Source organism: Cygnus olor, chromosome 16, assembly GCF_009769625.2.
Source record: "Cygnus olor isolate bCygOlo1 chromosome 16, bCygOlo1.pri.v2, whole genome shotgun sequence".
In the NCBI taxonomy this organism is placed as follows: Eukaryota; Metazoa; Chordata; class Aves; order Anseriformes; family Anatidae; genus Cygnus; species Cygnus olor.
This window is the reverse complement of record NC_049184.1, coordinates 15,033,270-15,055,641: the sequence shown is the minus strand read 5'-3', so window position 1 is coordinate 15,055,641 and position 22,372 is coordinate 15,033,270. Positions and strand designations below refer to the sequence as shown.

Sequence of the window (22,372 nt, the reverse complement as noted above, 5' to 3'; positions counted from 1 at the left end):
CATGTGGGGTTTGGGGGTGCTGTGAGCAGGGCATTGTGCTGGTGTGGGGTCCCTGGGGGCATGCAGGGCTCAGCCAGCATTTTCCTCCTGTCCCAAGGGGGCTTGGGCTGCTCCTTTAGCCCCGGATTTGGACGCAGACCCCGGACCCGCAGAGCGAGGAGCTGCCGTGGTGGCTGAGCTGTGCGGGACGGGGACACCCTGGGGTGTCCCCCCACCCCCAGCCTCACAGGGGTGTTTCAGTGTTGGGGGTTGACTCCAAACACACACCATGCCCCCATTTCCACCCGTGATCTACCAAATCTGGGTGCATGCTGCCGTGCTGGCACAGGGATGTCCCTGCCTGCCCGAGGAGGTGCGGTGCAGCCCCTGGTGGCTTCAGGGCACCTCCCGGTCCCCAAGCCCCCACCTCAGCCCGCCCCATGGAGGGGTGTCCCCAGGCCACCCCGCTCTTCCCCACTCACCCCGGGGTGTGGGATAAAACGAAATGCCCTTGTGAGGCCGTGCTGTCCCGGCTGGGTGCCAGCACCCATCTCGTGCACCCACACAGGGTGGCAGGATGCCGAGCGGCTGCGCACCCACGCGGCGCAGCCGTCCCACGGCCAGTGCGGGGCCCCAGCGCCTGGCGCGGAGCCCACGGGGCCAGGCTACGTGCTGGGCTATTTCTAAGCTGTCCCAGGAGGGGACGGGGCTGGCCGTGGGGACAGGCTGGCATGGCAGAGTGAACCTCCCCCGGTACAGGAACACCCAGCCCGGCACCTTCCCAGGGTTTTCCGTCGGGTTACGCAGCACGGGGGGGCTGTGGTGGTCGCAGGGTGCTCTGGCCCCTCCGGATACTGGGGACCCCACCTGCTTTAAGGGGCAGCCGAGAGCCCCTTTTCCTTGCCCTGGTGTCCTGTTTGGTGCTCACCGTGCTGCCCCGTCCCGGCATCTGCTGCCTGCAGCACCCCAGCAGCTCCAGGGCAACTCCAGCTTCCTCAGGAGCCACCAGGCATCCCCGTGCCAGCCTCTGGGGCGGCCCGGAGCAGCCCCAAGCACCCAGATCCTGCCTGCACCCCACCAGGGGCAGGACCCCGAGAGCCAGCCCCGGAGGGGTCCCATGGGCTGGGCTCGCAGCAGCACCCAGGGAAGGGGCAGGGTCCCGGGGACGTTGCTTCTCCTGCTGCTGGCTCAGACACCACGAGATGCTGGTGCCGCTTCAAACAGAAACATCAAAACGAAATCTTTCCCCAGGGAACCCCCCCACTTCACAGGGGCCTGGGGCAGGAGGTGGCAGGACGGAGGGGTCCGAGGCTGACCCAGGCAGCCGGTGGCCACCTTTCCCCACCGCTTTTGGGGTGGAGGTGTGGGGCCTGCCACGTGCAGGAAGGGCTTGGGGAGCGCAGCTGACCCCACATGCTGCATGCCCACCGCCTGCTCTGCCGCTGCGGGGCGGGGGCTGCGGGGTGACACCGGCGTCGCCCTGACCCGTGCTCCCTCCGGCAGTGCCTCGTGGAAACCATTTCTGCAGCGCGGGAAAGCGGGGATGCGACGGATGCCGGAGGCTTCAATACTTTTATTTGACAGTAAGCAAACGGAGGAGCTGCCCCGTGCCTGCGAGCGAGGCTCCGGGGCTGGCTCGATGCTGACACCCAGCGCTCTCGTCCTGGAAGGGCCCCGCAGCCCCCGCGGCCCCCCGGCCCCCACGGCCCGTGCTCGGAGCAGGGATGGGGCAGCCAAACCCTGGCTGTTCACAGAGGTGCCCGCGGGGAGGGCAGCACTTCGAGCAAAACGCGTTCTGAACGTGCCGATGCGCTTCTCCGTGGGCCACACGCGCGTGCCGTGTGCTTTTGCGGGCGATGCACACGCGGTGGCTGGGTCAGGGGGATGGGGACGGGGTCAGCACCCGTGAGCCGTGCCCCCCTGTCACGTCTGGAGGGGGCCGCGACGCTGATCCTGGCGGCGTGGCCGGGCTGCGCAGGGGCTGCCGGTGGTGGGGGGGCGTCCCCAGGCTGGCGCTGGTGGCTCCGGGGTGCGTGGGCAAGGCCACCCCCAATTCCTGCACTCACGAACAGCACGGAGCTCGTCCAGCTCTTCACAGGCTGTGAGCACGAGGCCGGCAGGATTTGGCCCATGGATGTGCCACTGGGGACCAAAGAGATGCTGAGGGCTGGGCTGGGCTGCTGTGAGGTCCTCAGCAGGACCCCAGCCCCAGGGTGCCACCAACCCCTGGCGGTGGCTGAGCACAGGGGACCCTGTCTGGCACCCGGAGCTGCTCAGTAGGCACAGGCACGCTGCGCCCCCCGGCACCCCAGCGCAGTCAGGACCCCATGGGGACGGACATCTCCCTGCCCAGGGGACGTGCTGGGGCAGGCGTCGCCTCCATCGGCAGGGTCGAACCCCCCTGGCCCCATTTCACCCGGCTGCAGCGAGGGAAGGGGCCGAGCAGGCAGGGGGAGAGGGAAAAACAACAAAAAAAAGGGAGCCACCCCCTCCCCGAGCCCCGAGGCATTGCTTTGGACACTGCAAATTAGATTTTCTGAAAAGGAAATGTTTTACAGGCCATAAATTGTCTCAAAAGAAAAGGGGGAGGGGGGGGGAGAGAAAATTGTGCAATTTTCTGTGGCTGGGAAGCTGGGGCGACGCGGGCAGGGCAGCACAGGGGGAGCTCGCCTCGCCGTGCCCGCGCCGCTAGGTGCCCGCGTCCGGCTCTGTCTTCTGCTTCTTCTGCCGCTTTTTGCCTTTATTTTTGGGTTTGGTTTTCTCTGGAAGAGAAAAGAAGGAGAAAAGGAGGGGCTCGCTTGCTGGGGCCAGGCAGCGGAGACTCTCCTGCTTGCGAGGCCGGGGGTTACCGCCGGCTCTGCCTCCAGCCAAAGCGGGTGCTGCCCGGGGAGACCCCGGCCTTGCTGCGAGCAGGAGCAGGACAGCGGCTGCCCCAAAGCCCCAAAGTCCCAAAGCCCCAAAGACCCACACAGCACAGCCCCAAGCTGGGCCAGGAAGGGTTCAGGCTCGGTGGGACGTGGGTGGCCTCAGGGTGCACCCGCACCTCCCCAAGCACCCCTCCAGCTCCCAGCTCCGCGGGTCGATGGGGACAGTGCTGAGGCACCGAAGCAAACCGGGACACGGCATAGCACTGGCCACGCTGAGGGCTCTGATGGGATGGGGACCCCATGCCTTGGAGCGGGGTGGCTGCCCCAAAGCAGGCAGCTTCACCTCTGCTTCTGCCCCTGTGCCCATCCTGGAGCCGGGGGGCACAGGGGGTGCGGAGCACGAGGACCACGGCCGGCCCCGCCGCTGGAGCCAGCGCTGCTGACGCTGGTTCTTTCCGAGGGCTCCATCTCTTTCCCTGCCCGTCTCTGTTTTTCTGCTCTGATCTCCCAGACAATTGCCACCCACAAAGGAAAGGGCACAGCACGAATGCCAGGCGTCTGGAGAGCGCGGCAGGAACACTAAGGCAGATTTACAGCAGCGCGAGCGGTTTTGTGCCTTGGCCAAGCACAGATGCTTCTCGCTTCCAGCTGCCCGGGGACGGCTCAGAAGTGGTAGCACAAATCTCTCATCGCACAGCCCGGTCTGGGGCAGAGGCAGCGCCTTCCTCCGGCTCTCTGGGTCTTGGGGTGTCTTGGCTGCATCAAGTGAACTCGCTGTCCTCCAGCATCTGGATCCCATAACCGAGCACTCGGCCAGTCGGGACAGGAGCCTGGGAGCGAGGGCAGGCGCACACTCCGCCGTGGCGAGGACGCCGAGCCGGCTGCCAGACATGAAGGGGCTGCTCCTGCCGCCCGGCTGGGGCCGCACCAGCCCGGGGCTGCTTGCGGGGCGGCCGCCGCCTCCGGCCACACCACGCGGGGGGGATTTCCCTCAGCTGTTTTGGGGAGAGACCCAGCTCTGGAGCTGATCCCCACCCAAGCGAGGAGCCCTGCGGTGCCCCAGCGCCCATTCCCACAGCCTTGGGGCTCACAGCGGGCAGGAGCGGGTGCCCAGGTCGCCCCACGAGATGCGGTGCACCCCAAGAACCGTGGTCCCCACGGGAGCAGAGGGGTGGCCGTGGCAGCACCGAGCTCCACACCGAGCTCCAGGCAGGCTGCGTGCGGGCACAGTGCCGCAGGCACACGCCGTCAGCCGCCCGGCAGTGCGCCGCGGGATGCCGCGCTCCACAGCAGCCTGTCCTCGCGCGCCGCCGCCAAGCTGGCCGCATCAAACTGTCACCAGCTTCAAGGGTCCAGGGGCCGCAGAGCCAGGGAGGGAGCCAAATTTCCCCGAAATCGTTGCCACCTGGCGCCCCGAAGCTGCGAGTCAGGGCCTGAGCAGGAAAGGAAATCAGCCTCGCCGTGCTGTCAGCACGAAAACGTTATTTATGATGGATGGTGCCCAGATGAGGACGCTCTCCTGGCTCCGCAGCCCTCTCCCGCAGCCCCAGCACACCCAGCTTTTGTTATTTCCACCTTTCTCCAACCCGTCTCTCCTCTCCCCTTCGCACCCCTTTCCTCGGTCGCACCCTCCCTGCCGCTGCTGTGTAGATACACAACGAACCCACAGCTCCGAACCGCAGAGCTGTCCAGCGCTGAGGCCAGGGGCTCAGATCTCCTTCCAAGGCCCACAGATCGGTATCTCATGCAATCTGTCTTTCTGCCAGTTATTAAGCAGAGATTTATTAGAACAGCTTCAGCCCAGCCGGTTGCGTCCAAAAATGACATCAGCCACCTCCTGGTTCCCATCGCCATCCCCGCGCCCGTGCCCGCGCCGCCGGCTGGGCGCTGCGAGGGGCAGCGGGGAGCCCCCACGCCACAGCCCCCAGCCGGGGAGCCCCGAGCCAGGGAACTGCGGTGCTACAGCAACGGGAGGGCACTCGGGGACGAGGGCTGGGGACAACGTCAGGGAGAGCCACCGGGGATGATGCCCTGCCCTGGGGACGGATCCCAGGGTGGGCTGGGGACCTTGGCCGTCGCCAATCCCCCGGGTGATGCCCTCCAGCTCTGCGTCGCTTTCTGGTATTTTGCGGATTTTTGCAGGTATTTCCCCCGAGGAACTCAAGCCTCTCTATTTGCAATTGCCAAGCAGAAAGCCTCGGCCCTGCCTCTCCCTTTGCAGGCGGGCAGGACAGGAGCCGGTGCCAGGGGCTGTGGCTCACAGGGCAGGGGAGCCTCGTCCCTGCCGGCGCCAGCACCGGGGCTGCTCAGCACATGTGCCTGGGAAGGCAGCTTTCTCCAGAACTGCACAGTTACAGCCACCGGCCTCCAAATGCTTGGGAGATGAGATCCAGGCTGGCCGGCCACAACACCGCAGGACACCCCGCCGCCGTGTGCCGCGGGGCTCCTCGCTTTTAAGGAGAGCGGCGGCGGGGCGCGAAGCCGGGGGGCTGCGGGGGGCAGGCGGGGCCGCGCTCACCTCCTGGGCAGTGCTTCCTCAGGCGGCACTTTCGGGTCTCCAGCAGCGGGGGGCAGGAAGCCCCCTCCTCTCGCGGGGCGCCCAGGACCTCGCGCACCCGCGTCTCCAGGCCCCACTTGCAGCCGCAGGTCCGGCCCTCGTGGGTGCAGGCGCTCCACTCGCTCCAGGGCCCCGGCTCGCACGTCTCTGGGGGGACAGGGACACGGGGAGGGGGACGGTGGCCACGCCACACTGGCATGACCCGTGGGGCATGGGGTGCGGGCGCCGCTTACCTTGGCACTCGCGGGTGCCGGGCTGCGCCGCGGTGCCGGGCGGGCACTGCCGGAAGCACTGGCCCTTGTGCAGGTAAAACTTCTCCTTGCACTTCATGCAGAAGTCCTTGCTGAAGCAGCTCTCGCAGCTGGGCGACCTGCACTCTGCCAGGAAGGGGTGCTGTGAGTGGGGGGGCGAGCGCTGAGCCGCCAGCCCCGGTGCGCGCAGGGACCCGGCGCCCTTCGCAAACGCAGCTCCGGGCTGGGAGAGGCGCTGCGGGGCAGCGAGGGAACCCCGGGGCGCTCGGAGGCACAGGGGCCGCGGCTCAGGCGCCACGTACTTGTGCATCTGTTGACCTCCAGACCCCGCACGCCGAAGTAGCCGGGGGGGCAGGTGTGGACGCACATCCCGTACTGGCGGATTCCGTCCCTCCAGATGAGCAGGAAGAGCCGGTGGTGGCAGGTGATGCAGCCGTTGTCCTCCGAGCACAGGACGCAGCCCGTGCAGTTCTCAAAGAGGCCAGCGCTCACTGCGGAGACAAGCGGGGGAGAGGGGCTGCGGCGGGGGGACGGCAGGGCCGGGGCTCCCTCCCCGCTGCGCCCAGCTCGGCACCGCCGCGGGTGCCAGCCCGGGCACCTCCGGCAGCCGTGCCATCGCATCCGACAGGGCGCTGACCCCCGGAGCAGCCAGCGGGTAGAAACAAGCCCTGACCCGGGTTAATTGGCTGCTGCCTGTTATATGTCAAGGGAACAAAGAGCGTTTCGGAAACGTTCAAGTGGAGCCGCGATAAAGATCTGTCTGGTGGCTCAAGAGCCGCCGCCGCCGCCTCCCCGGCTGCTCCCGCCGTGCTCCGACCTGCACGGGGGCAGCGGGCCCCGCGGGGGCTCTGCTCTCGGGGACAAGGACAAGGGAACAAGGACCGGGGCCAGCCCCATGCAGCCGGCAGCACCTGGAGGTGCCCTCCTGTCCCTGGAGCCAGCTTCCCCTGCCAGAATCACAGCCCGGAGAGATGCTCGTGGCCCGGGGACATTTCAGGAGCTGGTGACTGAGCCCGGAGCACCAGGGCAGGCAGGGCAGCCACTGGCTTCTCTGCCCACCCACACACCGGGGTCTTTCTGCACCCCCAGAATAGTGGGGTGTCTCCATAATGGGCCCCCAGGCTCCTCTGCTCAAACAGCGATGTGCCTGCTGCACCCGCTGGTGTTTGGAAGAGTTTGTCTGTTTTTTCTGGGACAGAAAGCTTGCTTTTAACACCCCCAAGCAAAAGCTCGTGCTGTACAGCCAGCGACAGTGCCAGGAACACGGGTGGTGCGTGCTCGGGGCCCAGGCTGTCTGCTAGCAGGTCTTACAGCGTTAAGATGTTTTTTTGCACACAGCAAAGGCCGAAGGAGGAGGCTGCCCCAGGCAGAGCAGAGCCCTGGAGGCTGCGGTTACCAGAGCCGGAGACTGGTGCGCAGCCCCGGGCTCTGCTCCCTGGTAAGGGCCCGCAGCCGCCGCCTTCCCCGCAGTGCTGGTGGGACAGCCCGGTGCGGGGCTGGATCCCACCGGGAGCAAACTGGGGCCAACGTCTGGGACGTGCCGGGGTGCTGAGAACGCAAGTGAAGGGCAGCAGCTTTGACCTGGTCTCGGACCCCTCCTGGGAAGGCAGCGGGCGAGGGAGGGAGCTCAGGGCTGGGGACACAGCGGGGAGATGCAGGCAGAGGACGCCCCGCAGCTCCGGCACGGCTTTCCCAGGTGCTGTGGCAGTGCAACGCAGTCATCCCCGAGCCAGATTGTCCCGGTCCCCTCGCTGGAGGCCAGGGGCTTGCACAGCGCGGCAGCACGACACAGCGCAACTCGCTGCGGCCAGGAGGCTGCGTGTGCTGGGAGCCGGCTAATGAAGCACCTTGGATCCATTAAGTTGTTATGGTCTCCGTTACATATTTACCAAATGCTGACAACATTTGTGTTCCTGGCTGCAGCTGGAGCAGCTTCCCAGGAGACCCAGGGATTTACGAGAGTCTTTCCCTTCCCCAGTTCTTTTTGATGATTTTTTTTTTTTTTTTTGCTGCTCTTTCTCCAACACCCAGCTGGGGCAAGGAAGGTGCAGGGATGGGACGAGCTGTGGCAGCGACGTCTGTGTCACTGTCTTTAAAACCAGCTCCATGCCGCGGGAGCCGGGGAAGGCTCCGGGCAGATTTTACTGCGAACCCGCTCCCTGCCTGCTGCCCGAAGCCCTCGCTCCTCCGCCCGTCCCTCTCCTGCCACCGGGAGCGGTGCCGGGGAACTGCCGCAGAGCCGGCGGAGCGCTGCGCCTGGCATCGGCACGGGGCTCACACCCAGAGCATGGGGAACGGGGAAATGAGGGACAGCTCTCGGGTTCACCTCCCCAGGCACGGCGGCAGATGCTGGGCGCAGGGCTGAGCTGGGACAGGCACCGGGCAGGAGCTGAGCAGCCACCAGATCCTGTACAGGGGCTGCGCGGGGGGAGACACCGCACATTTGAGGCGCAGACCCACGGGTGCCGCGAGGTCCCGAGGCCCTCACGCATCCCGTAGCGCTGGCATCTTACAGCAACGTACAACGAACACAGGGAAAGTTGTCCAGGCTCCAGCCCGAGGCCTCCAAAGGCTCACAAGGTCCCGTCCCTGCCCCGGCACCAGTCGGTTACAAAAGCGAGCCCTGGCCCCACTCTCCGCAGAGTCCAGGCTGCCGCGGCACCACCCTATGGAGGGGACACGAGCCCGTGTCCCACCGCACAGCCCCGGGACACCCAAGCAGCGGCTCAGCCGGCCCCTCTGCTATGGGGAAGGATGGGGCAGGGAGCAGCAGTGCTCTGAGCATCCTTCCAGGACGTTTTGCTCCCCGCGCACTCAACGCATCGAGCGGAGAACAGAAGCACCGGCACAGCACCGCGCTCTGCGCCCAGCACCCGCACCCTGCCCTGGGGGGGTTGCGAGGCTGGTCCCCGTGCCACCAGCTGGCCCCTGTCCCCTGCCACCCCGTGTGGGACAGCGCTGGCACGGGGCAGGTGATGCCGCTGGGGCCGAGCTTTGCCCTCTCCACGCACGGTCGAGGGGAAGCGGCCGCCCTGCGGTGCAGCCCCGGGGGTCTCTCCCCGGAGGAACCAGCCCCGGGTGCGAGCTGGCCCCGTCTCACCCCTCCTGCTCCACCTCGGGGAGCCGGGGCCCCGAAGCCGCCCGCGGCACCTGGGCGGGACGAGGCGGCCGCACACACCCTACCTTGCTTCTTCCATCGGTTCTGCGCGAGCATTTCCACGGAGCTGATGAATAGCAGCAACATGAGGATTATCCACTGCATCTGGGCAGCAGGGGTTGAGGGCCGGCGAGAAATCAGAGCATCCGAGCGGCTGGCGGGCTCGCCTCCCCGCCCGAGCCAGCCGAGAGAGGCGGTGGAAGGAAGGGAAGAAGGGAAGGGAAAGGAGAGGAAGGGAAAGGAAGGGAAGGGAAGCCGGGAGGAGAGCGGCGCGGCGCGGGGCGGGGGGCTCACACCATCCCAGCCGCGGGCGGGGGGCATGCCCCGGGCCGCCAGGGCAGGGCAGCGCTCATGGTGCCGGGCGAGCGGCGGCTGCTCGGGGGAGCCCTGCCTTTATAGCCGCTGCCAGCCCCCCGCCGCACCCCCCCCCCACCCCCCCCGGCAAGCCCCGGCGATGACAAAACGGCCCCGGCCGCGGCCCCGCGCCCCGCAAACGGCCGGGCCGCGACCCCCGGCCCCGGCGCCGCCGCCGCCTCGGAGCGGGCGCGCCCCCCGCCCGCCGCCTCCATCCCGCCGCGGGGGCACGGCGAAGCCCCCGGCACGGCTCGGCACGGCACGGCACGGCACGGGCGGGGCCAGGCGGGGGGACACGCCCAGGATCGGGCGGAGGGCGCGGGGGGATCGAGGGGAGGGACGGGGGGGGGTGCTGGCTCCGGTGTGGCTCTGGATGCGGGACCGTGCCGAGCCGTGCCGAGCCGTGCCGAGCCGTGCCCAGCCGTGCCGAGCGCTGTGGGACCGTGCCGAGCTGAGCCGTGCCGGGCCGTGCCGAGCGCTGTGGGACCGTGCCGAGCTGAGCCGTGCCGAGTCGTGCCGAGCCGATCCAACCCGAGCTGAGCTGCCTAAGCCGAGCTGAGCCGTGCTGAGCCGAACTCAGCCAAGCTGAGCTGAGCTGAACTGAGCTGAGCCGAGCCAAACTGAGCCAGCCGAGCCGAGCCGAGCCGCGCCTCGCAGCACCTGGCTCCCAGGCAGCTCCCTGCGCCCCTCGCCCCCCGCACATCTCCCCAGATGCCCCCGGGGGGGTCTCAGCGTGCCCAGGGGGAGGGCCCAGGGCCCAGGGGTCGGGGCCACGCTGCAGAGCTTCACGCTCCAGGTATCCGCAGGGGACCTGGGGGTGCCAGCGGGGGGGTCCCTGCCCTTGGTCCCCCCGCTGCCCCTGCCCTGCCCCGTGGGAGCTCAGGACAGGACAGCACCTCCCGGGGGCAGCCGCGTCCCTCCGAGCCCCCTGCGGGGTGCACGTGGCCTTGGCCCCTGCATGCCTTCGACGGGCAGAGGGAGGGAGGCCGTGGCCCCGCGAGGGGCTTCCTGCGCTGCTCCGTGTCCACCCCATGAGCTCCATGCCCTCATCCAGCCACGAGGACACACGTGCCGGCCCCGTGCCAGGAGCTGTGCTTCCCAGCGGCCTGGTGGCCTACGGTGACAGCCCCGATGGCTGCCCCTGGCCGTGCGCCCACCCTAGGCACCGGCAAGCTCAAAGCAGCACGGCGCGCTGCTCTCCTCCCCACGGAGAGGGAAATCCTGCCCAGGGCACGCCGGACCCCCGGGGAGGGATGCTGAGCCACGTTCCCACCCTGCATCCCAACCAGCTGTGGGGAGTAGGGAAGGAAAAAGGCCGAGTGTTTTTCCCTACCTTTCTGGGGGGAATCCAGCGTTTCTTGAGCAGCTGGCTGTGCCCAGGTGGCTCTGCGAGCACTTTGCATCCTCTCTCGCCCCATGGGGAGATCCGGGTTTGGAGCTGGGAGGGTCAGGGTGCTGCCGAGCCCCGGCTCTCCCACCCGCACCTTCTCCCCGGTGCCTGGAGCGGCTGTGGGGCTGTTGCGGATCCGGCATCGTGCTGCCGGACCTGATGGCTTCCAGCCGCCCGAAGGAGAGTTTCTGTCTGGTTCCCTCTTGCAGATGCACGGATTTTAATGGGATTTGCTCACATCCTGCAGACAAGGCTGAAGGCAGCTGGAGCGGGTTAATTCCCACCCCCCCGCATATGTCTGTGTGCCGCATCTGCACGCAGGATGCTCGGAGCTTCCCGACGCAGGTGCTGTCCCACCAGCTCAGGCCCCCGAGCCCAGCCTGCCCCGTACCCAAACCTGGGGCCTGGGATGCTGTGGGACAGCCCTACCTGGGGGGGACAAATGGGTTTTTGGGACCACAGAGCACCAGCAAACTCATTGCAGCAGGGAGCGGTGCCTGCGGGGCTGTGGTGGATGTGTCCCTCAGTGTCTGGTGGGGTCATAGGGGCCGCTGTTGCACCCACTGCGGGCAGGTCTGGGGGCAACTGGGGACCTGGGGAGGCAGGGAGGAGGCGGCTGCCCCGGCTGCTGTGCTCCCACCTGCCCCTGCAGCCCTGCCCAGGGAGGGCTCGTCGGGGCTGCTCTCCTCACCGCCTCCATTTCCCACCTGAATTTCTCCCTCCTGCTCCCCTTTTCTCCCCCCACCCCCCTTGAATGTCTCTCTCTGCCGCTCCCATCCAGCATGGCGTCTCATTCCCGAGGAGTTAACGATTCAGACAACAAAGGAGCCGTTTCAGACCCCTTTGGCCTTGCCATAGGAAACCAGGAGTAATAATGGTTGGGATCACTTTAGTTTTTTTTTTTTTCTAATGCCAATGTGAAATAAATTGAAAAATTACCCATAAAATGCAGGTTTTCAGCATCTGGCTCGGCATTACTTTCCATAAACAAACATGCCTGCAATAATGCGCCCCCGTCGCGGATCCACGTGGGCTGGCGGGGGCCCCACGCCTGCGCGTGCGTGGCGGCGCGCAGCAGACGTGCGCGGGCAGCGAGGGACCGGGAGGGCACCCGGGCTCTGCTCCGGGCACGGCCGAGCTGCTGGCGGCCTCATTCTGCTCCCACCGCTGGGCACGTGGTGCTTGGGTCCACGGCCCCGAGCGCTGGCTGGGGTCATGGCGCCAGGGCTCAGCAGCTGCAAACCCTCCCCTCTGCGCGCTCATCGCAGGGAGCTTCTGCCTTAATAAACCATGATTCCTCGGCAGCACAGGGGAAACCCAAGAAATGCTCCGCAGCCAGCTGCCTGTTTCATCGCACTGTGTGTGCTCGTCCCGTCTGGGGGCGTGCAAGGCTCCGAGGGCGGCTGGCAGCAGGTCAGACAAAGCCCGTGCCCGTACACGTGAACGCTCACCGTGGCGTGGGGACTGGCAATGCAACCCCCAAGCCCCAGCGCAGCTCCCTGCTTTGCCTTTGCTCAGAGCGTCGTGCAGCGGGGCAGCACTGTGCAGCGCAGAGAGCAAAGCCCCCTCTGCTCCCCGGGCAAGGAAACGGAGACCTGGCCTGTGCAGAAAAGCACTTTTTGGGAGGGAAAATTTCAGGTGGCCACGGCGTCACGGCAAGGGGACTGGAACAATGTTCCACCTTCACGTTAGCCAAAAGCAGCAGCCTTGAGAGAGAGGAGAGTATTGAACTGTGGAGTTTGCTGCGGGTTTACGGGTCCTCACCCCGGCACAGCACCCTGCGAGTGCACCGCATGGGAACAGGGAGCAGGGCATCGCCTGCCCCGCAGGTGCCTCGAGGCGTCCCCGCTGGGTGTTGGGGGCTGCTGGTTGGGTGCTGCTGCCTGGATCGCCCCACGCCTGGGGCACCGACTGCCCCAGCCTGTGTGTGCTTATCTCAGATCTAAACCCTTGGCACACCCAAAGCTCTGAGGCACGGCTGCTAGTGACGGACAGATGTTGCCAAGGGCAGCCCGGGCTTCAGCTCGGCTCGCACCCTGGCACGGCCGGTGGCAGCTCCTCGCCCCAGCCGCCAGCCTCGCTCCCGACAGGCTGACTTCAATTCTCCTCGTCTGCGACTGGAAGGGAGGTGACGTGAAAGGGCCAGGAGAGGGCCCTATCCCCGGGTGACGCCCTCCTGCTTTCAGCACGGGCGAGTGGAGCCCAAGCCAGTGGCATCTCCCAGGCTGGCCGTTGGCGCGGTGCAGAGCCAGCACCGTGCCCAGGCACCGCTCCTCCAAGGAGCCGCTCAGTTTGCCCGTAAATAACACGTTTGATGTATTAAAGCTCAGAACCCCGTGGCCAGCAGCCCCTACCTGCCAGGTCTGGCACAGCCCTGGGGCCGGGGCCTCTGCTGGCCACAGCTGCGGGGAGATGGGGAAGGGCGAGGGGCTGAGCTGGGCTCCTGATGCCCACAACCCGGCCGCAGCACCGCTGCCCTGCTCCTGGCCTCCGAGGCCATGCCCTGCACTGCAGCACGCTAATGAGGTAGCTCTCATTAGCAATGGGTCCTCGGGGACGGCACACAGCGAGTCATTCAGCTCATCACTCTGGCTGTACAATAGCACGAGGAGGCTTTGCCAACGAAAGCAGTGCTACTGTGCCGGCTGCGCGATTTGCTGCTAACGAGCCCGCGATGGGTGCTGAGTGTCCACGAAGGAGCAGATAAATCCCGTCATTTTCCTTAATTTGCCTATTTATGACTACTCCTCTGAAAATTGCAGTGGGAAGGGATGATTTGTTGTCCGCTAATTAATCAGGCGCCTGTTACCTCTTTGTTCTCCGGAGGCGTTTTGGGGCTGCCGGGGCGAGGTGCCCGGCCGGGGCCCCGGCCAGAGCGGCTGCACTGACTCACAGATGATACCGGCGAGGAACAAAGGCTGAGCCTGCGGGCGCCGCTGGCAGCGAGCAGCTCCCTCATGCAGCTCCTCACCATGCCAGCGCGGAGGGAATGAAATGTTCCTCCACCGTCTTCCAAAGCACCAGGGAGAAAATGTCCAGCAAGATAATTTGGAAAGTTTGTCTGACACTTGAGCACGCTTTCATCTTTGGAAAATCTTGGTGGCCCTCCAAGGCAGCACCGCGCAGCCCAGAGGCACGCGCACACCGGGGCCGTGGCGCACGTGCCTGCCGCCGTGCCGGACGGGCGATTTTGGGATGCTGGGGCTCCAGAGGGGATGGAGGATCAGCCGGGGACACTGGCACTGGGCACTCAGCCGGCCCAGGCAGTGGAGCGGCAAAGAGTCCTTGTGGGGCCGGCTGGAAACAAGGGAAGGAGCTCCTCGGAGGGGCGGTGGGACGTGGGCGAGGCGTTGCCGTCTCCCCAGGTTTCCAGCCGTGCGTGCGGGGCTGGCTGCAGGGAGGGACGGCTTTTTGAAAGCAGAGGCCCTCGTGCATCCAAAGCGATGAATATGGGTTTGATCAGGGGAGGATTTCAACGGATGGTAGTGGATAAGGAAGAAAAATATTTGGCATTCTTCTCCCATCATAACAACCCCAGATGCTTGGACGGTGGCAGCCCACTTCCCACAGGAATGGAAATTCACAGCCGCTCCCCGCGCCAGCTCGGCAGAGGCCCTTTCCCCAGCGCTTACGAAACGCCAGCTCCACCTCGCGCCGCACCGCGGCCTCGCCGGGCATCCCACGGCACCTCCACCTCCCGCGGGCTTCTGGCCTCCCCCGGGGCCCTGCCCGGCCGTCCCGCACCACCACGAACCCGCACCGGGATGGCTGAGCGCTGCGCCCTGCAGATGCGCAGGGAAATGTGCCGGGAAGGCCAAGCTGCGGGTTTATTGCCCTTGTGTGAGCGGCATATTGGGAACACCTGGGCTGGCGAGACCCCACGAGGGAGGAGAGCACTGGCTGTGTTGGGAAGCAGCTCCCGATCAGCCAGAGCCCCTTGCTGTGGGCTTGGGCAAGCAAAGCCGTTGAGATGCTCGCAACCCTCTGGAAGAAGCCGGCTGTCCCAGCAGGGCGTGAGCGCAGCTTGACCGCAGCACCGGCGCCGTGAGTCAGCCGAGCGTGTGGAGCAGCCCGCCGCATCCTTGCGGCATGCTCTCCTCTTCCTCCTCACACCATGCCTTGGCCAGGGCCGGGCTTCATTCCTGCCTCCCACTGGTCCCTCTGGGGACACCAAACCGGCAGGTCCGGAGCTCGGGTGGGAGCTGGGAGCCCGGCTTCCACCTCATCCCCCCGCAGGGACAGGGCTGCAGCTCCCGCTCCCCTCCTGCCAGCCCGCGGCTCGGCCAGCTCCGCTCGCTCCTGGCTGCTGATGCGGCTGCACAATCTCCGAGCAGCCCGGCTGCCAAAACAGAAGCGAATCCAAGAGATGGAATTGGTCTTGAGAGGTGATGAAGGCAGAGGGGCAGCGGGAGGAGAAGGGAAACAGGAGGAGGAAAGCAAAGGAGAACAGAGAGGTGGGAGCGAAGGTTTGGTGTCGAAACCAAATTCCTCATCCTTGCCAGCGGAGCAGATTTCCAGTGTTTATTTTATCTCTTTAGTTTAGCCCCTTTGAGGCAGAATATATTAAATGGCTTGACTTTATATAATGGAAATAATTGAAACAATACTCCTGCTTCCCAGCCGCAACTTGTCGTGATTTGAGCCAACAGTGGCCAGCCTCCTCTAGGTGGTGGGGACAGACGCCGCCTTCGGCGCTTGTTCGCTGGTTATTGTTGACACATGTCAGCGTCGCCTTCCAATTTCCGTACAGCTGTCAGAATGGGAAAAACATGACGGCGGCTGGCGCGGGCCGGGCTCGGCGCCGGGTGGCACCGGCGGGCTCGGGGAAGGGCATGGCCCGCGCTGGGCTCACCTGCTGCAGTGCCACCGGGCGTCCCCGGGGAGAGGCGGCACCGGGGCAGATCCTGCGGGTGGCCGGGCATGGGGATGGTCACACGGGGTGGGTGCTGGCAGGGTGTGATGCAGGGGCTGGAGCTGTCTTGCTACGAGCACGGTGCTCGCCCCGGCAGGTGGAAGAGGGAGGCGGACGGGAGGGCTGGGAGCTGAGGATGGTTTTGGTTCTTAGGAGTGGGAGAGCATCTGCGCTGGGGCCCCATGGAAAGCGCCCCGGTCCCCAGCTTTTCCACAGGTGATTGCACGCCAAGGCCGGCTCACAGCCGATAGCAATCTCCTTCCCACATGTGCTACTGAAATCCTGCAAGCTCTGCTTGGAAGTCGAGAAGCTGCAAAGCTGGCTGGACGAGGTACGGACCAGCTCGGTGTTGGGAAGTGCCCCGCGCCGACCCGTCCACAAACCCAACTGCCCTCGCCTGCGGGTTTCTTGGGAAGAGCTGGGCAGAGATGAAACTAAATGTGAAAGGCAGAGGAGAGCTTCAGGGAACTGAAGCACTGCAAAAAAAAATTGGTCAGAAAGCTCTTCCTGTTACAGCAATTCCTGCCTCCCCAGCCGTGCAGTGCTGGGACAATGGGAAGGTTCTTCCAAGAAGAAGGGAAATGGGCTCCGGGGAGCAGGATGGGGCCCGGGGGCACTTCCCGCAGCAGGTCTGGCTTTGGGCAGCCTGGAAGTGTGGGGACGTGGTGGGACAGGGCCAGCTACAGGGACACTGGGACGTTGGAGCGCTGCTGCAGGTGGCTTTTGCTGCTGCTGCTGCTCCCCAGACACAACACGTGCCCCTCGCCCGTGCTGCTCGCGCACGGCTGTGCCGTTCTCCGCCGCAAAGCTGAATATCAGCGGCCACGGAGCATCCTCCTCTCTGCCAGGCATGGCCAGGAGCTGCCTCTGGCTTTCCTAGCAGCGAAAATCATGTGTTTGTAACTGGAAGGGAGCAAGCCAGTGGTATTTAAGCAGCTGGCCCTCTTCTGGTCTCCTAAGAACCATTTTTGCCAAATTCCAGTTGAATTTCTCTTAATATTTATGCTATTTAAGGAAACTATTGGGAAAGACAGATGGAAGCATCAGTCAGATGAGTGTTCCTGGCTCCACGTGATTCAACACTCAGAAGCCCGATCCTTTTTCAAATAATTTGAATGTGACTACACAACTCTCTCTCGCACATCATTCCCCAGGAGGGTAAATCCTCTGACTCCAGCGGATGACTCTCACAAGGAGGAATTCAGCAGAAGACAAAGGCTTTGGGCAGGATCGTGGTCCTGGATGCTGAAATCCCCCCGGCCACTGCAGAGCCCGGGGAGGGCTGCGGAGGCGGCTGCCGTGCTCGTGGTCCCCACACCCGGTGCTCGCCCGGCTGCACCAGGGCTCTGCGGCACGTGCCGGCGGCCAGGGGGCTCGGTGCAGTGCCGGGACCAGGGGCTCTGCCTGTGGGTGCCCGGAGGAAGGCAAACCCTGGCAGCCCAGTGTGCACGAAGGCTCAGAGCCCTGGCTGGTGCTTGGATCCCACAAGCCCACCCCACAAAGGCAGCACCGTGGGGGGGGCGGGTACTGGGGCTGCTGCTGCCCCCGCCGGGCACCCACGGCTCGAAGCGGGTGGCCACGCAGCTCCGCTACCGGCAAACCCGGTACGGCGCAGGCTGCCGGGAGCAGGATTCAATTAGTAGCACGACCAGCGCTAACGGCTCCCTGCTTCCTCTCCTCCTGCCCGCCCTGGCCCAAACTGAAGGAATTTGGTCATGCTTTTGGGCAGGGAGCTGGAAGGAAAGAGCGTGTCCTGAGGGCCCGCCACCAGCCAGCCCTTGGATCGGCTGCGCCCCGCTGCCACAAGGACGCACGGCACATGGCCCGTGGCCAGCCACGGGGCTGGGTGCTGCCCCAGGGGGCCAGGACGGGGGTCCAGGCCAGGCTAACCTCGTGCAGTCCCTGCACCTGCCCCACCGTGCCCCCAGGTGTGTCCCCTCCTGGTCCTTGTCCCTTGCTCCCAAGCTCAGGTGCCACCGAGCCCCCTTCGGGCTGTCCTGCGCCCCATCCATGGGAACTGGGGCTTTGGGTCCCCCCTGGGAACACAGGTGCCTCCTCTCGTGTCCCCAACCCCTTCGTCCAGCCTCCCCCCATGGACATCCCGCCCCCTGGCCCTGCTCCCCGTGGCCATGGTGGCTGCTGGCGCCGCAGGGATTTGGGGACACGAGCCCGTCACCCCCGAGGGGGCCGGCAGCACAGTGCAGTGGGGCGGCACCGTGAGTCACGGTGACCCATAAAGGCTTTTCTCAGACTTAATAACAGGAGGGACACAAGCTTTAATATTTCTGAAGTGAAAATAGAGTGATAATTATATTTAGTCGATGTTCAGGAAAATTGCTACCACCTGGCAGTTGGCCCCGCTCGCGGCTGACGTCAGGGAGCACCACCAACCAACGGGAATTTGGGGAGGAAAAAAAAATGGAAAGTGTGTAAATCATGAAGGGAAGACCTTTGTTTTACTAAAACCCGGAGTGGCAGGAGCAGCCCCGGCACGCTGGATGGAGCCAGCCCCCCAGGGCCCTGATCCGGCTGAGCATCCCCGGGGCCAGTGGTAGAGCCCATCTTCGTATTTTGGGGGAAAAATAACGAAATCCGCCACCAATCCCCCTACCACTGATGGGGGAGGAAGGATAAGCCCTGGCTGGGAATGCCATCAGTGCCCCTGTGCAATGGGGAGCAGAGCTCATTTGGGCAGCTGGGCTGCAGGTGGCCGCATCCTGCCGCCCCGCGCTCCATCCTAAAGCTGTCCGAGGTATTTGGCTGGGGGGGCTCAGCTCGGAGGGTGCCACAGGTCCCGGGGCAGGGTTGTGGTGTTGGGTGGCTGCGGGCTTTGGTGACTGAGGGACCCAGCCACGAGTGCTGGCAGCGGGACTGCTCCTGCTGAACCTCCCTGGCCCTGCGCTGGCTCTGGGGCATCCAATTCCTAACCCAAAATAAAGGGAAGGAGAAAGGGAGCAGGGGAGCAGGGTCTGCTCGTGATTAGGAACGAGCTTTTAATAACGAGCAGGAACGATGTGGTCCCCACAGGTCGCTTCCTCCATCGCAGGGAAAGCCATGGAGAAAAGCGCTTCCCACTCTTTTTTTTTTTCTTTTCTCCTTTTCAGCCCTTTATATCCTGTTTATGCCACTAACAAATTCAATTTTCGGGAGCTGGAATAGAAACAAAGCTAGCTTTAATACTCCTGATTTGTTTAAAACGCCGTTCCTCTGCGGGCAGCTCCTCTCTCCGAGCGCGCAGCGGAGGCTCGGCTCCGTGACCATCCCCAGAAATGCCGAACCGCAGCAGTGGGAGGAAAGGGCTGGGGCCGGCGAGCGCCTCGGCCAGCGCGTGGCACAGGAGGGTGGCACAGGGCCACGGGTGTCCCCGGCCTCGCCACGAGTGTCACGGGAGGGAGACACAGGAGGGACGCGGTGACACGGGCCCTGGCTGGTCCCCGGTGCCCACGGCCGGGGCCGGGAGCGGAGCTGCTCCGGCAAGCTCTAGTTCATGGAAAGAATTCTCCACTTGGGAATCTGAGCAAAAAAGATTAAATGAAGGAAAAATGTCTGCCAGAAGAAGTACATTTCCACTAATCCCCACCCTCCTCCCTGCCACGCACTCACTCTGGGCACTCTTAGCGTGCCATCCTTCCTCCCCGCGGTATTTGGGGTATTTACGGCTCCCCACCGGGGGGGACAGCGGGGACGGTGGCGGGGAGGGACGGCGTCACCCAGTGCCCTTGTCTCGGCCTCTCCTCTTGGCTCACAGCAGGGTCTGTCCGATGGCTCAGCTCTGGACCTTCCTGCATGCACCTGGGCACCCTGGGGTGCACTGGGGCACCTATGGCAAAACTGGGGCTGAGGTCCCGCTGCCACGGGGTCCTGGCACTGCTCAGAGCTGACATGACTGGTGGGGGTGGGGATGGGGATGGGATGGGATGGGATGGGGATGGGGATGGGGATGGGGATGGGGATGGGGATGGGGATGGGATGGGGATGGGGATGGGATGGGATGGGATGGGATGGGATGGGGATGGGATGGGGATGGGGATGGGGATGGGGATGGGGATGGGGATGGGGATGGGGATGGGGATGGGGATGGGGATGGGGATGGGGATGGGGATGGGGATGGGGATGGGGATGGGGATGGGGATGGGGATGGGATGGGGACCAACCTCACATCACCTCGTTGCAAAGGCAGGAACATTTCCATGTGGGGCCGAGCTTTGGTTCAGCTTTGTCAGCCCTTCCCTAAAGCAGGGTCCCCCTGGGGGGCGGCAGTGCCCCTGGGGGGGGGGTCTCGGGGCGGTGGCAGCGCGGAGAAGGGCCGCGCTGCGGGAGCTCAGCTGGTTCCAATCATCAGCGCTGGGGGAAAATACCATAATACTGCGATGAAAGGGTGATGTGTGGCACGGCCTCCCCCGGGTGCAAAACGCCTCCTCCTGCGAGGAGAGGGGATAATTAGAGGTTACCGATGTTTTCTGCTCTTTAACAATGCTGTTTGCCTAATGCGAGCCCCCCTCGGAAGACCACACACCAAAACCCTGCTGCCACTGCACCCCGGTGGGGAGAAGCCTCTGGGCTGCCCATGGGGGCACGGGGTGGGCAGCGGGGCCGGGGGCACCCAGGTTCACCGCTGCCCCTTCGGGACCGTGCACAGACTGCAGGCGCCCCAGCAGCATCGCGTTTAGCTCCAGATGAAAACAAACACGACTGGAGACCACCCTGAGACCACAAAGAAGTAAATAGGTTTTGATTTCATTTTTAAAAAATATTTTATTCCTTAAAAAAAAAAAAAAAAAAAAAAAAAGAGAACTCATATTTCTTGTTCATGCGAAAGGAATTTGCCAGCGCGTGGTGGGGAGAGCGATGGTTGGGGTCCCTGGTCCTGGATGAGCCACCGCCCCGTGTCCCCAGGGACAAACGGGGCCAGGGCACCCCCAGAGGTGCAGCCAACCCCTGGCAAGGCTCCAGCTCCCCAGAGCAGGCTGCTGGGGTGTGCTCTGACCATACACACTTTTTCCCAAAGCTTCAGCTCATGGCAAGAGCACTGGGGATGGGCAGAGCCCCCGGCCCTGCAGGGCGGTGAGCACCCCGTGCTGCCCTGTCCCGGGGGAAACGGCCGGCTGGGAAGGGGCAGGATGGTGTGGGCAGGATGGAACTCGGTCCCCAGCTTCACCAGCGTCTAAATGTCACTACAGAGACATAGCAGCACTCAGCCAAGGCTTTGAGAAGGAAATTCAGCAAGTTCTTGGTGTGTCCTCTCTTTTCCTAGAACAGATCAAGAGCTGAGCTCTGCTCTGCCCTGCAGTCCTCCCCACCAGCTCCACCAAGTTCCCCAGCAGGGCCGGGGGGCTGAGCTGAGTGGAGCTGGGCAGGACTCAGCACCCAGCTGGCTGGGAAAAGGTCTGCAGAGGGATGGGTGGTCAGAGGGAACATCACACTGGGGCTTCCTTCCCTTCCCTTCCCTTCCCTTCCCTTCCCTTCCCTTCCCTTCCCTTCCCTTCCCTTCCCTTCCCTTCCCTTCCCTTCCCTTCCCTTCCCTTCCCTTCCCTTCCCTTCCCTTCCCTTCCCTTCCCTTCCCTTCCCTTCCCTTCCCTTCCCTTCCCTTCCCTTCCCTTCCCTTCCCTTCCCTTCCCTTCCCTTCCCTTCCCTTCCCTTCCTTCCCTTCCCTTCCCTTCCCTTCCCTTCCCTTCCCTTCCCTTCCCTTCCCTTCCCTTCCCTTCCCTTCCATCCCACCAAACCGGACAATTTGGCTTCATGCAGACCTGGCATTTTTGCGCTCCTGATTTAAGTTACACATTCACTGAATTCTTCCTTTCCCTCATTATTAATGAAGAGTTCCCGCTGTGTAACTGATGCCCTCCTTAGCCACCAGTTCATCCCATACAGCTGGAGGTGTAGCACGATCCCCTCCCTCCTTGTGCAGGGAAGCACACGGTGGCAATTCCTGCCGGGCACGGCTGGGAATCGGGGAGCAGGGAAGGGGGTGCATGTCCCCGGTGCCTTGGGCACAGGGATGCTGCTGCCGTGACTCGGAAGCAACCAGGGAAGCGGCAGGAGGATGGTGCTGTCCCTGTCCCCATCCCAGTCCTGTCCCTGTCCGCATCCCAGTCCTGTTCCCATCCCAGTCCCCGTCCCCATCCCTGTCTCCGGCGCGGGGCCCTCTGCGCATCCCAGGGGCGAGGGCGGCTGCCGGCTGGAGCGGAGCAGCAGCGTCAGTGGACGGCCAGTTCCCAATTTGCACCAGCCCGAAACAATGACGATGACAGTCGCAGAAATAAAGAGATGAAAAATGTGTCTGCGATTTTAATAAGCTGGAAACACCCAGCGCAAGGGGACGCAGGGCCGGGAGGGTGGCACGGCTGCGCCACCGCCGCGCGCCCCGGCAGCGAAAGGGCTCGGGAGCGCTTCCAGGAGGCGCAGCCCGGCCAGGCGCCCGCCCGACTCCCTGTAGCTCGGGGAGCTGGGGGATCGTCGCGTGGAAAGGGCTCCCCGGGGGAGGCAGGTCCCACTGCAGAGGGTGCTGGGGCTGCCGGCCTCGTCCCACCGAGCCTCAATGCAGGGCTGCCTCCCACAGGAGCGATGGAGGCTGGTGCTGGTGCTGGTGCTGGAGGTGGCAGTGACTGCTCCCAACTCCGGCCTGGTCACCTTCCCAGGAGCTTCTCGTTCCCTCCCTGGTCTGCCTACTTCTTTTTTCCTTTTTTTCTTTTTGGTGAATTTTTCATAGTCTTTTAAACCCTGTAAAAATTTAATACAAAGGAAATTAAAAAACCCAGAGGAACTATTCTCATAATAATTTCACAATCCGCACATATCCCTCAGCAAATTTAATTTGTAGGAAATAAAGAACAAAATACGACAATAAAAGGCTTCTAAACAAATCCTAATGCTTTACATGTGTAAGTGCAAATGCTGCAGGCACC

At 64.4% G+C, this 22,372-nt stretch overlaps 1 protein-coding gene across 2 annotated transcripts; it reads right to left on the bottom strand.

Moving 5' to 3' along the window:
• Nucleotides 1–2,506: 2,506 nt before the first annotated feature.
• RSPO4 (R-spondin 4) lies at nucleotides 2,507–9,194 on the bottom strand. Of its 2 annotated transcripts, none has more exons than XM_040575978.1 (5): nucleotides 8,838–9,194; nucleotides 5,957–6,145; nucleotides 5,637–5,796; nucleotides 5,365–5,550; nucleotides 2,507–2,741 (listed from the first exon to the last, which is right to left on the bottom strand). In XM_040575978.1, the coding sequence occupies exons 1-5, from the start codon at nucleotides 9,130–9,132 to the stop codon at nucleotides 2,720–2,722; spliced, it is 852 nt and encodes a 283-aa protein (XP_040431912.1). In that variant the 5' UTR covers nucleotides 9,133–9,194; the 3' UTR covers nucleotides 2,507–2,719. The 2 variants fall into 2 exon arrangements, with proteins under 2 accessions (XP_040431912.1, XP_040431911.1); XM_040575977.1 differs by having other exon boundaries at nucleotides 5,637–5,780; nucleotides 8,838–9,175.
• Between the last annotated feature and the right edge of the window lie 13,178 nt (nucleotides 9,195–22,372).

Excerpts from the sequence above, each read along its gene's own strand:
- RSPO4 (XM_040575977.1), bottom strand. The coding sequence starts at position 9,132 with ATGCCCCCCGCCCGCGGCTGGGATGGTGTGAGCCCCCCGCCCCGCGCC. Across the intron at positions 5,781-5,956 it reads GGAGGTCAACAGATGCACAA|AGTGCAGGTCGCCCAGCTGC; the intron begins GTACGTGGCGCC and ends CCTTCCTGGCAG. Across the intron at positions 5,551-5,636 it reads CGGCACCCGCGAGTGCCAAG|AGACGTGCGAGCCGGGGCCC; the intron begins GTAAGCGGCGCC and ends CTGTCCCCCCAG.